Source organism: Cornus florida, unplaced genomic scaffold (assembly GCF_030987335.1).
Source record: "Cornus florida cultivar Cherokee Brave unplaced genomic scaffold, ASM3098733v1 CherokeeBrave_3.0.0_Hap2_Chr01, whole genome shotgun sequence".
NCBI lineage: Eukaryota > Viridiplantae > Streptophyta > Magnoliopsida > Cornales > Cornaceae > Cornus > Cornus florida.
This window is the reverse complement of record NW_026775571.1, coordinates 116912977-116926485: the sequence shown is the minus strand read 5'-3', so window position 1 is coordinate 116926485 and position 13509 is coordinate 116912977. Positions and strand designations below refer to the sequence as shown.

Here is a 13509-nt window from a genome sequence, read left to right as displayed (position 1 = left end):
AAAAGTTCTCTCGATTAGTTTTTAGGCCCCATTTGAAACACAATACTCCAATATGCCACATCTTGACAATTTATCATTAATATAATTTTTTTGTTATGCTCGGAACAAGAGGACACGCCACGCTGACACCCAATATACGTACCGCATATGGGTGTTCGGTTGGTTATTGTGGAACTTGATACTCTGACATTTTTTATAATGTGAGCGGGTCAATAGATAATGTAATAATTAAGCTGTCCATTTGATACTCAACTTTTTTTTAACCTGTTATGAACGAGTTAATTCATAACCGACTCATTTGTGATTCATTCAAAATTCGCTCAATCAATCCATTGCCACTACTACTCGGTGCATATGAGACCTGATATTTAAAGGCAAGTAAATAGAGATGGAGTGTGTCAAAAAAATAATAAAAAAATAGAGATGGGGTGACAATTCTGAGCCAAAACATTGTGATCAATGATCATCTAGAATTTCTCCAAAATAATGCGTTGTCTAAGTTCAAGATTTGATTTCGAAATACTTTGATATTTGTGCTTAATTTCCGGTCTTATATTTAATGCATTTTTTATATCATTAGGACATCTAACCGACTCATACTATGGAAAATTATTGAAAAATTAAGGCATAAGTTGAATTATATGTACCAAATAGAATATATATATATATATATATATATATATATATATATATAAGGTAACAGTGACACACTGACACATATAACAAAGTCCAACCACGGACTATCTTCTTCTTTCCACTTATTATATAGAACAAGGAGTCAAGGACTCATTCCCGTCAAAGATGGCTAGAATTTTCCCTAGAAAAGAAAATAAATAGCAAACTATTCAAACCACATCCTTTCCACCAATGTTTTCCTGAAAGAAATTAAAGACTCTACAAGTGAGAGACTCCACGAAAGAGACCACAGAGACTTTAAGAGTCTCCTTATCACTGGTGACGGATCATTCATTCTGGATTCCAATTGTCATTTTAGCTTTATATATATATATATATATATATTAGGAAATTCTGATCCCACATTCTAATGCCGACACAATTATGGTCTTCAAGTGATCCCCCGTTCTAATGCCGACACAATTATGGTCTTCAAGTTATATATATATATATTAGGAAATTCTGGTTCCACATTCTAATGCTGACATAACGTCGGCATTAGAATGTGGGACCAAAATTTCCTCCTAATAATTATTGATATACTATGTCATTGATACGATTAATCAATAAAAATATTCTATTAAAACAAAGTGATCCATAATAGTCTAATAAATTACTTATTAAAAAGCTAATAACTTTATTTTATTAAAATATTTCTGTTGATTAGTTGTATAAGTGAGGTAGTATGTAACTTGTAACCAGTAATTTATCAACAGAGCAGAAGGGGATTTACTACCTCCAACATGTCATTTTGCTGTGAACCAAGACAATAATAGGAGCAACGAAACTTTCAAAAAAAAAAACAAGGCGTTTCTAATACCAGTTCAAGTGGTCAAATTGGAAGAAGTCATTAAAAAACATACATCTTCCAGTTTTTCTTTTTACTAATTCTTTTTTTCTTTCACATTTGCCAAAATAAAATAGAAAACATTTTAACTCACAAAAATTTTAAGTAAAAATAACTGCCAATAATAGTTGCCAAGGCTCCATAATAATACAGTGAGGATTGTGAGGTAGAAGAATTCTATCCTTCTACTATTCAGCCTAAAAAACTTTTGAAGGTGATGGAAAATGTTCAAGTTCAGTTGCATATATGAAATTGATGTATTGTAATTGAAATTAAAAAAAAAAATACTAATAATTTAAACTTTAAACTAAATTCTCTTCAATTCTAATTTCAAAACACTTTCATTTTTCTCAATTTACCTTTTCAAGTCTGGGGCCAACTCCGGATAATGCAAGGCACACTAAAATGACACTATTGAAAACAGAGGAGAACAAATTTACATACAATGAAGATGAGTCGAAAAAGTTTACAATCGAAAAATGGAGTAGCAGACTAACCACAGTCAACATATCTGCAAACATTTTTTTGTGTGGAGTACACCATTTGGCTAGCCCCAAACCATGATCATTTCCTAACTAAACTGGCATGTCCATACCGATAGCCTAAGAGAGCGTAACCACACACATTTGTTGGATATGAACCATATCCAACAAATGTAGTTGCATTTGTTAAGAAACGTGCTCACAAAATTTATAATATCATCTAACGTCATCTATAAGTTTGTTGTTCATGATCCTTACAGTACATTATATTTTACAGGGTACAAAAAAGGGAGGAAGAAAGACCTAATCCGCAATTAAAAAAGGAGAAGGCACAGAAGAAAGCAACAAAGGAGGAAAATTGAAATTCTGTTTAGAGACCTGGCAGCCTGCATCTCCTGCCTTCTCAACCTTGGGCTTCTACTCCCCTCCAATTGATACGAATTCGGATATGTATACAAGCTCTGCGAGTTCCCAAACACCCTCGCATAAACCATTTCTCCATACATCCCAAGATTATATGGTGATGGTGCAGAATCTTCTTCGTAAGTGCTGTAAGGATGAGCGGAGTATTGTTGATTCTGATAAGGATTATGATATTCAAGCTGCTGACTATGTTGAGACATAGAGGTCAGAATTTTGGTACCACAAGCAGGTGGCCTTGGGGGTATAGCCACCTCCACAGGGGATGCCTTGGCGTCGAGTTCAGCTTCAGGCGGGGTTTGGCCACGGCCATAGAGGGGGACAACCGTATTGTGGGATATTTCAGCTTTGCAAACCGGGCACTGTGGGTGCCCTTCTGAAGCAAGGGAATCACTCTGGAAGTAGAACCATTTGTAGATGCAAGGCCAACAGTAGAGGTGGCCACATAGGGTAACCACAGGGTCATGTGCAAAGTCCAAGCATATGTTGCAATCGAAGCAGCCAGGACTATTGTCCAAGTCTGAGGCTGCAGCTGATATGGACTTCCATTCCTTGGCTAAGTAATGGTCAAGAGCCATGCTCTTCTGTCCGCACAGTTTAATGTAGCTACACTCCTCTAATTCTGTAACACAATAAATGAGTAGGAAGGTGAGTGCTTGAGAATTGATTTCATAACTACATAATAATGTACGTAAGACAGTGAGACAACCTCAATTATTTGTATGAAATTAAACTTGGTAGTTCATCTGAGCACCAGAACATCCTTAAACAAACTCAATGATCACAAAAAATACGCTACCAATTGTCGGAATATATAATTTTTATGGGTTTCGATTTTGGAAGTCAGAGAAATCAAAAAGCACAGAACGTTATATAATTTATTTTGCTTGATTTGTGGCCAAAAGCACCGACAGATAATTTGCCTAATATGTCAAATGAATACAGGAAACAAAATAATTGAATGGAACAAATCGTTGGGTAGATAAATAATGACAAGTACCAATAGTATTTGTGTATGGGGTCCAGGTTCCCACAATGTTTTTGCAATTTTTATTAGATTACAAAATCATTTTTCCATATGAAATGTCTCAAAACGAGTAACGTAATAATATTGCATTAGTGCATCACTTTAATACTGAGCGAAAAATGTTGCAGATTAGACTTGGGTTAAGCATGAAACCAAATATAAAAAAATAAAAAATAAAAAATCAAAATATGTGTATATAGATAAATATATGTAATCCGAAGCTTCCAAGCAAAGTTCAACAACTTACCCAACTAAAAATTTAATAAGGTAGGACGGAAATTTAATGTATTCTATAAATTTAAATAGATCAATCAGAATTCAAGTCTATGCTTCTCATTGAATGAGATATAACAACCATATCTAGACCATTAAACACAACATAGCTCTTGTTGTTTTTTTTCTTCTTAATTTAGAAAATGATTATTTAAGCTTCTCACTGCTCCTTTTCTTTTCCTCCATGCACAGTCTTGTACTTCTCATTTCAGCGGTTACAAATATATACATCTAGTTAGTAGCTAATACAATCTCAGGTTGCGAAGGATTAAACAGAACGAAAGTTAATTTGACAACAATTTATTCACATGGACATCAAAGATGAACCCGGATCCCCTCCTATGCCGCCGTCTTGTGCTCCAGTTAAATTGCTAGTGCAACATATACTTAACAAAGTAGCTGTTGCACAAGCGATAAAATATGGTTGTTGTATAAGTGATGTAAATGATACGAAGTTGTTACATAAGCGATGTGGAGTTGTTGTATGAGTGATCTGAGTTGTTGCATAAACAACGAATAGCATAAGACAGCGGCACAGGATGAAGCTCCATAAGAGGGGATCCCAGTTCCATCAAAGATGATCTTAAAAGGGGGGAAATAATAAGTCTATCAATATTTTACACATTTTTTAAGACTATCTGGTGAAGCTTCTTATTTTCTCCATATATTTATGTTGCCAAAATGATATGGGACTCACCTTTCAAAAAAAAATTGATATGGGACTCTTTTACTTGCATCAACCTGTGGTTGGTCCATGAAGTGTATGTTCCACTATTTATTAATTTTATTTATCATTTAAAAGAGAAGTAAGGTAGATAGCAAAAATATCAAAACCTTCCAGGAAACATTTAGACATAATTAAAAGCGAAAACATACAAAAAAAAATTATTTTTTGTTTAAGTAATTTTATCGTAGACTAATTTTCTTTTGTCTCGGGCCCTCAATTTTCCTGGAAACCAAACAAAAGACAGATGGTAAACGAAGTTAAAGGAGAAATGAAACTTTAGGAAGATTTAAAGCATGCAAAGCTACAGAGGACCACAGATATGGGAGATACAGAGAAAGAAGCTTAATTTTTGCAAAATTAAATAATTAGATTCTCGTCCACTTCCAGTGCAATATCAAACGTCAGATCAATTTGCTAACCACATACAGATATACACAAAAACAAAATAAAAAAATTCGATTTTGAATTGAAAAAAGTTGAATATGAAAGAGTTGCATATCAAGCGAGAGAGAACACATACCTAAGTAGCGAAAGATGGAGATCGATTCTGTTATTATTCGGAGCTTCGGTGTAGATATTATTAATATATATATATAGAGAGAGAGAGAGAGAGAGAGAGAGAGAGAGCAGGCGACGTTTGGTGGTGGTAGACTGGTGGCTTAGAGGTTTGTGGGACGGGTGGGGTTTTATAAGCGAACCGAGGGAAGGTGTCTGATTAGGAAGCGGCAAATCCAAAATTGCTGACATGATTCGGGTCATATGTCGCTTGCGTGGAATAGATGGGTAGAGAAATTTTCACCACGCTCGATCAATCAGAACTCAACGGAAATATATCAGTTTTATTTAGATTTGAGTGAACTCTTTTTTTTATTTTTTTTATTTGCGCTATATTAGTATTATTTTTTGGATATTGAGTTTATATATATATATATATATATATAAAACCAAAATGTCATTGTACCTACTTCATATAAACCCTCTTGTATATATCTACTTCATTATCACTTTTAGTAGCATATCCTTCACCATTCCTGGGCACGTATTCTTTTTTTTACTCAGTTTCTTTTATTTACCAATTATATATATATATATATTTATATATTATTATTATATATAATATGTATCATAAAATAATGGTTTAGATAACATGTACCATTAAATATTATTTATACTATATTTTCATTTTTAACTTTCAAACCTGAATAAATATGAGTTTTCCTTGAAATTTATCTGTTATTATTTTTGAGAATTATATTATGTATTCATTTCTTTGGTTTTTATTGATTTTCATTTTATACATATTTGTTAAATTGAGTCATCTTTTACCACTACGAGAAATAATTCCTAAATATTTTTCTTTTTACTTTATTTTATGTATGCCTACATGTTTTTCTTCTTATTTTTTATTTTCAAAAATATTTTTTTTTCTATAAAAAAACATATTCGTTTCATGTGACTAATGTGAACTTGACTAGCCTCGTGACATTATTCTAGAACTATTTAACTCATTCTATATTTCAGTTCCTACTAAGATTTGCTAAGTCAACCCAGGATAGTTGAGGGGATTTTAGGCAAAAAAGAAAAGAAGAAGAAGATGATTTAGTGCAAAACGCAAATAGAAAAGGGGGTTCAATGCAATTTACCTTTTAAATTTTTATTGAAGTATTATGTAGTAATTGTTGGAACCATTTAATTATATAATTCTGATAAATCATAATTCATTTTATACATATTTGTTAAAGGGAGTCATCTTCTACCACTACGAGAAATAATTCCTAAATATTTTTCCTTTTACTTTATTTTATTTATGCCTACATGTTTTTCTTCTTATTTTTTTATTTTCAAAAATATTTCTTTTCTATAAAAAATATATTCCTTTCATGTGACTAATGTGAACTTGACTAGCGTTATGACATTATTCTAAAACTATTTAACCCATACTATATCTCAGTTCCCTACAAATATTTGTGAAGTCAGCCCAGGATAGTTGAGGGGATTTTTGGCAAAAAAATAAAAAAGAGAATAAGATGATTTAGTGCAAAACGCAAATAGAAAAGGGGGTTTAATGCAATTTACCCTTTAAATTTTTATTTAAGTATTATGTAGTAATTGGTGGAACCATTTAATTATATAATTCTGATCAATCATAATTCATTTTGTACATATTTGTTAAAGGGAGTCATTTTCTACCACTACGAGAAATAATTCCTAAATATTTTTTCTTTTACTTTATTTTATTTATGCATGCATGTTTTTCTTCTTATTTTTTTATTTTCAAAATATTTTTTTTCTATAAAAAATGTATTCTTTTCATGTGACTAATGTGAACTTGACTATCATCATGACATTATTCTAGAACTATTTAACCCATACTATATTTGTGTTCCCTACTAATATTTGCGAAGTCAGCGAAGGATAGTTGAGGGGATTTTTGGCAAAAAAGAAAAGAATAAAAAGATGATTTAGTGCAAAACACAAATAGAAAAGGGGATTTAATGCAATTTACCCTTTAAATTTTTATTTAAGTATTATGTAGTAATTGGTGGAACCATTTAATTATCTAATTCTGATCAATCATTATTCATTTTATACATATTTGTTAAAGGGAGTCATCTTCTACCACTACGAGAAATAATTCCTAAATATTTTTCCTTTTACTTTATTTTATTTATGCCTACTTGTTTTTCTTTTTATTTTTTTATTTTCAAAAATATTTTTTTCTATAAAAAATATATTCATTTCATGTGACTAACGTGAACTTGACTATCGTCATTACATTATTCTAGAACTATTTAACCCATACTATATTTCAATTCCCTACTAATATTTGCAAAGTCAACCTAGGATAGTTGAGAGGATTTTTGGCAAAAAAAGAAAAAGAAGAAGAAGATGATTTAGTGCAAAACGCAAATAGAAATGGGGGTTTAATGCAATTTACCCTTTAAATTTTTATTTAAGTATTATGTAATAATTGGTGGAACTATTTAATTATCTAATTCTGATCAATCATAATTTCACAAGTATATGTAAACACCAGATAATATTAAAATATATATATATATATATTATATGATCTAAAATAATCACAATTATATACATAGCTAGAGACTAAGTAATTTCATGTAAAAAAAAAGTCTAATAATCTTGAAACATGTAATAAATTGTTTGTTTTTTTTTTTTTTTTTTTTTTTCAAAAGGTTAAACGACTGATATACATGTGAAGAAAATACATTTTGGGCCTTAGGCCATCACAAGCCCAAGAAGAGGGACGACAAGGGCGCAATAAAGGGAGCAAGGGACCAGCCCAATCTTAAACAGAAATTCATAACCGTAATTAACGACTTAATTGACCGTTAATGGTGGGTATGAGTGAGTACATCCGGTTCTGAGCCCTAACCAATTGAAGTCCGACGGGTTCAATGATCATCAATCCGGCGGCCTTGGAGGGGACGACAGCATTTAATAATTTATTGTGGGGTAATGAATTGCACATTGTTTTACGAACTCACCTTGAATTCATGATATTCATCTAATCCTTGTGCATGAATTCACAACACATTGCCATCAGAGGACCAACAACAAATGATCTAAAGATCGTTTGATGGGGTCCATTTCGATCAAACAATCTAGAAGACGTTGATTAAAACGTTTTGTTTGATTTTAATCAAGAGTTGGATGTACCTGGTGCTTGCGAAGCTCATGATATAACTTCTTTTTTGTTTTTTATTTTGATTTAAAAACTCATTTCCAAATAAATAAAGTTCTAGAAAATGTTTGTGTCATGCGTCTCTCTCAGAAATTTAATTAGTCAAAACTATTTTAATAAGTAGCAAAACTTTGGATCAACATTCCATCAATATCTCCTAATCCTTTGACATATAGGTCAAGATTTTGAAACTCGAGAAAAAAATAAATAAATAAATAAAATAAAAAGTTATAATCTGTTGTTATTAATCAAGAGTATTAGAAGTACGTACAACTAATTCAATCTATATTTTCAAATCAATACAATCTAGGTTTTTAAATTCATTCACATATCAAAAAGAGAAATATATATATATATATATATATATATATATACTATTATTAAAAGTACAAGCCGTGTCAATAATTTCAAATCATCATTAGTTATATTTATTATTTGTTTCTAATCTTTTTTTTTATTTTTTATTCTTTAGTTATATTTTGGACTCTTTAGGTTTACTTATTATTTTTGTACAAGAGTTACAGTAAATTTTGAACTCTTTAGAAACCTATAAGTTATAACAATCAAAACATAATAGTAATAATTAATTTTTTTTATTTATATTTAGTTTTTTAAGTTCTTTTTTTTTTCAATCCTAAATTTATTTTTTTAACGATTAAATTTATCTTTGTATTTATACTGAGTGCAGTGTGTTTTACATTGATTTGTCACTCATGTGCATTACAGATGCGTTTTTATTAGTGCGTGTATGTGTGTATATATAAATATATGTATCATGTATGTATGTATTGAATTACTCCACTAAGCAAAGTACTTATAAATGGAAGATCGTTGGACATGATTTTCCTAGTAATCTACTCGATGAGACGGGACTACATGTGCCTAATGGTAAATTATTAGGTGCTCAAAGAGGTCCGATATCACAATTGTTTCAAAAAAATATTAATAAAGATGGACATAATTTTTTTTAAAAAAAGGCTTATTATATATAAGACGGACATGAATAGCAATAAAATAATGATTTAAGGGCCGAATTTTAGATACCTAAGAGGTCCAATACCACAATTGTTCCAAATAAAAAATTTTAAAAATAAAATAAGTAAAAGATGTACATTATTAGTAATAGAATAATGATTTAAAGATCGAATTTTATTTGCGTGAATGTGATAGTGAATCCCACCATATGATGTTACCATAATATAATGTAATGGAATTTATCACCCCTCTCAAACAAATTAATTAAATTCAGCACAAGAGTCCTAAATCACTAACTCTTAACAATTGTTAACACCTAAAATATTATTCAAAGTAATCATGCCACGTGGTCGAACAACCCGAGATCTGAACTATGGATCAGCCCATGATCGTCGAGGGGAACAATTAATTTTTAATCATGGTGGTCGGAATTAAGGTCTAGATTTAAGGTCATTAGAACTGAGATAAGGTGTTGAGCTCATGGCTAACAATGACGGAGGTTCCATTGACCATTAGACTAACGGAGGTATGGCTGATGGAGGTCCCATCGATCAGTAGGCTGACGAAGGTTCCATCAATCACTAGGCTGACGGAGGTTCCATCGACCATTAGACTGATGGAGGTCCCATCGATCACTAGGCTGATGGAGGTCCATCGACCATTAGGCTGAAGAAAGTTTCTCAACCATCATGACCTAAGATTTTCTATGGTCATGATCAAGAGTCTCAGTCATTATGACCTAAGAAAATTGACGACTAAAGCCGTTCCTACACGCCAAATTGATGTAGTGAATGTGTGGTTCAAGAAAAGCCTTTCGGGTCAAGTTTAAATTTATAAAAACCATTACCAACACTACTACTAAAGTAGCAAGAGTGAGTAGGGATTGTTCTAAGGGATTATACGTGTTGGAATTTAACTTCAACTCTAATGTATCACAAGATTGCAAAGAGAGAGATTAGTTTGATTAAACTAAGGTGCAATGAAATTAAAATGCAAGTAAAGTAAACTAGTTAGAGATAAGGATTTACGAGATATGAAAAGAGGTCTTAGGGTGTTGGAATTACCACTAAGCTCATGTAATTAACCACTTGCTTTCCATTAATGGGGAATACATTGTTGTGAACAAAATGCGATTACCAATTGCAATATTAAGCATGGACCATCTAATTTATGTATGAATTGTCTACCTAAACTAAGTGTAGCACAACCCATCAATTTTAAGCATGACCTATCTAAGTAGCAACAATTGTAGCACACATCAATCTAGAGAATCATGGAATTTGTAATATTAAGCATGAACCATCTAATTTATGTATGAATTGTCTACCTAAACTAAGTGTAGCACAACCCATCAATTTTAAGCATGACCCATCTAAGTAGCAACAATTGTAGCACACATCAATCTAGAGAATCATGAAATTTGCAATAATAAGCCATGGAATATTGCATAGATTGTCTACCTACCTACAAGCATGAATTAAATTGTAGAACAACTCATCAAGCATAAGTATAAACCATCAAATTAATTGACAAACCCATTCAATGAAATCCCATGCTTAGCCATCACTAGATTTTCAATCAACCACACATAGACATGCAATTAATATAGAAAAACTAGTGTAGAGATTAATTCCCAAATAATCACACATAAGACAACATGTAATCAAATAGAGAATCAATAGAAATAATTAATCCATATGAATCATGTAAGAAATAATTCCTAATTTAATCACACATAGACATGTAAATAAATTAGAAAATTAATAGGAAGAATTAAACCATAGAAATCATAGAAATATACCAAGATTCATGAAATTCACAAGGCTAGAGCACTGATCACAACAATATATATATAAATCCCCAAAAAAATAGAAATACAAGGGTTTAGATTACACAAGACTTAGGGCTCATCCAAGCCCTAAGTGTAGATCTAGCCAATCATGGAAGAGGTGGATGTGGTCATAAAATCAAGCTCTAAATATGGCTCCATCTTCTTCTTCATCTCCTTCTTCTTTTTCTTTGAAGCTCTAGAGATGGAGAGAGAGTGGGTCTAGAGATGGGTTCTTGAGATGTGCCTCCACTTCCCTCTTTTCTTCTAACCCTAATCTCTAACTTTGCTAGAGAGAAATAAAAATTACAATGTAAAAATAAAAAGATAAAAAGCTTATTTACAAATGGGTCTCTTCCCTTTATATAGAAGGTCCTTTTCTTTGTCACTAAGTCAGGAATATAGTCCCAAAAATATCTAATCCCGTACTATATGATAGGTGGACTTTTGGGCGCGCACGGAATAAGACAGCTCGCTGCCAACAATGTTCAATCGATTAGAGAAAAAGTTGGATCGATCAGAAAAAAAGTTGGATCGATCTAACTTGGCAGTTTTTCAGCATTGGCCTCCTTTTGCTCCAAATCAGCCTCTTTTTGCTCCGGATCATCACTAAGACTTAGTTTGACTCCAAAAAGGCCTTAAGAATCCATTTTTAGCCCATTTTAACATTATTGACCTGAAATAGACAAAAACACAAATAAGTACTTAAACGGGTAAATAAGATAGATAAAGGTCCTAGAACACTCAAGCTTAAGGGGTTTAAAAGTGTACTTTTCAGCGCTCATCAAAAATCTCTCAACCAACCATGGTCAACAGTCTCTACCGGTGATCGATCAAGGGTACACCTAAATGATAGACAAGCTTAGATTAGGATGGATATAATATCTTTTCGGGCCATAGTCACTTAAAGAATATTTGGTGTAATTCAAATAAAGAACGGCTGTGAATCCCAATGTCTCAAGTACAAAACAAGTCAGGCTTGGAAACCTAAAGAAAGCTTGAAATAGAAAAAGACAACTTGACCATGACAGAAGTCCAGAGGTTCAGAACTATAGATGGAAGGTTCTTACCTACATCTCATGAAGAAAGTCAGAATTGTCAGTAATCAGACGATGTGTGATACCCCTCGATTCTAGAGCCACGGGTGATCAAGTCCAAATACAGGTTCGAGGGATATCAGACAATCAATATGTAAACAAGCAGGAAAAAAAAAACTTGATTAATAATAAAAGAATAATTCGCTGAAAGAAAACTAAAATGAAAATCCTTGAACCTTAAATAATAAATTAATATAATTTAAATCCATATAACTCGGGAATCCACCTAGTGGACCTCTAATTCCAAATCTTTAAATAAATTTACAGAGTTTAAAAACCAAAACCAAAATAAAAAGGAAATCCTATGTAACCGGAAGAATGAGTGTCTGTATCTGCATCAACACGATCAACCTCTAAGCCTGGTACTGGCGAATACCTGAAAAATAGGAGTGGGTCAGGCCCACATGCAAGTTCCAATCTACTACAATCCGTACATAAACCCGATACGCAGATACATCCTAGATAGCTCAACAATAACTAAAGTAGTTCATATAGATATAAGTACACACTATAGGATGCTCACCAGCCTACATAATCATGTTGTCCTAAGGATTTTATCTAAAGGTCAATCTTATATTTTGATGATTACAAACCATTAATGATGTTTATGTAATAATATTTTCATTGAGTGATATATAGTTGATTAACATTCAATCCTCAATGATGAGCTAAAAGATCCATTCCAAGCATTCCAAAGCATTCCAAACATTCAAGCAATGGATTCAAGAAAGCATCAAAATTGCAAGAAATCAAAGAAAAACTCAGACTTCAAAGATCACACAAACCATTTCAAAGAAAGAAAGCAAGTCTTCATCAAGCCTAAACGATCATGGTCAAAGAATGAAGAAAATGGTGGATAGGACGGTGAGAGCTTAAGATTCAATGTCAAAGTATATTTGAATGTTTTTTGAAGCTCAAAATTATAGGACCATGCATATCATATATCATTCATATGCTCCTATGACCATTAGCAATAGACTATGAACTTCATTTATATAAATTGTCATACGAAATCTTTGCTAAGAAAGAGTTAGTCAAGCTTGATAAGCTTTGAAAGAACTCATTTTTTGAGCTAGAAATTCTAGGACCATGCACATTAATCATTATATTTATTTTGGTCTCTAAAAAGAAAAGAAAAAGGCATTGAATTAATTTTTCATCTTTAAAGCCTTTGTTGCCAAAATTTGGTAAATGACTCTAGGACACAATGCACTTGAAATTTATCATCTTCATATGTCCCTAGACTCTTAGAAACAGACCTTGAACTTAATTGAATCATTCATCAAAGTCCTAGGTGCTAGAAAGATGGATATCTCAAAAGAAGCTATTTTCAGCCTTGAAAATTTCAGACCAGCTTGCACTAAAACTACTATAACTATTTGTGTAGTTGGAATTTTTACACAAGGCCAGTGGCATTGGAAAGATGACTTCGAGCCATTGAGTTTAGACTCA

At 32.1% G+C, this 13509-nt stretch overlaps 1 protein-coding gene across 2 annotated transcripts; it reads right to left on the bottom strand.

Moving 5' to 3' along the window:
* Positions 1–1908: 1908 nt before the first annotated feature.
* LOC132316513 (E3 ubiquitin-protein ligase RMA1H1-like) lies at positions 1909–5126 on the bottom strand. Of its 2 annotated transcripts, XM_059814989.1 has the most exons (3): positions 4972–5126; positions 4422–4673; positions 1909–3046 (listed from the first exon to the last, which is right to left on the bottom strand). In XM_059814989.1, exons 2-3 carry the CDS (start codon positions 4459–4461, stop codon positions 2319–2321), a joined length of 768 nt encoding a protein of 255 aa, XP_059670972.1. In that variant the 5' UTR covers positions 4462–4673; positions 4972–5126; the 3' UTR covers positions 1909–2318. The 2 variants fall into 2 exon arrangements, with proteins under 2 accessions (XP_059670972.1, XP_059670977.1); XM_059814994.1 differs by lacking the exon at positions 4422–4673 and having other exon boundaries at positions 4972–5125.
* Positions 5127–13509: the final 8383 nt, after the last annotated feature.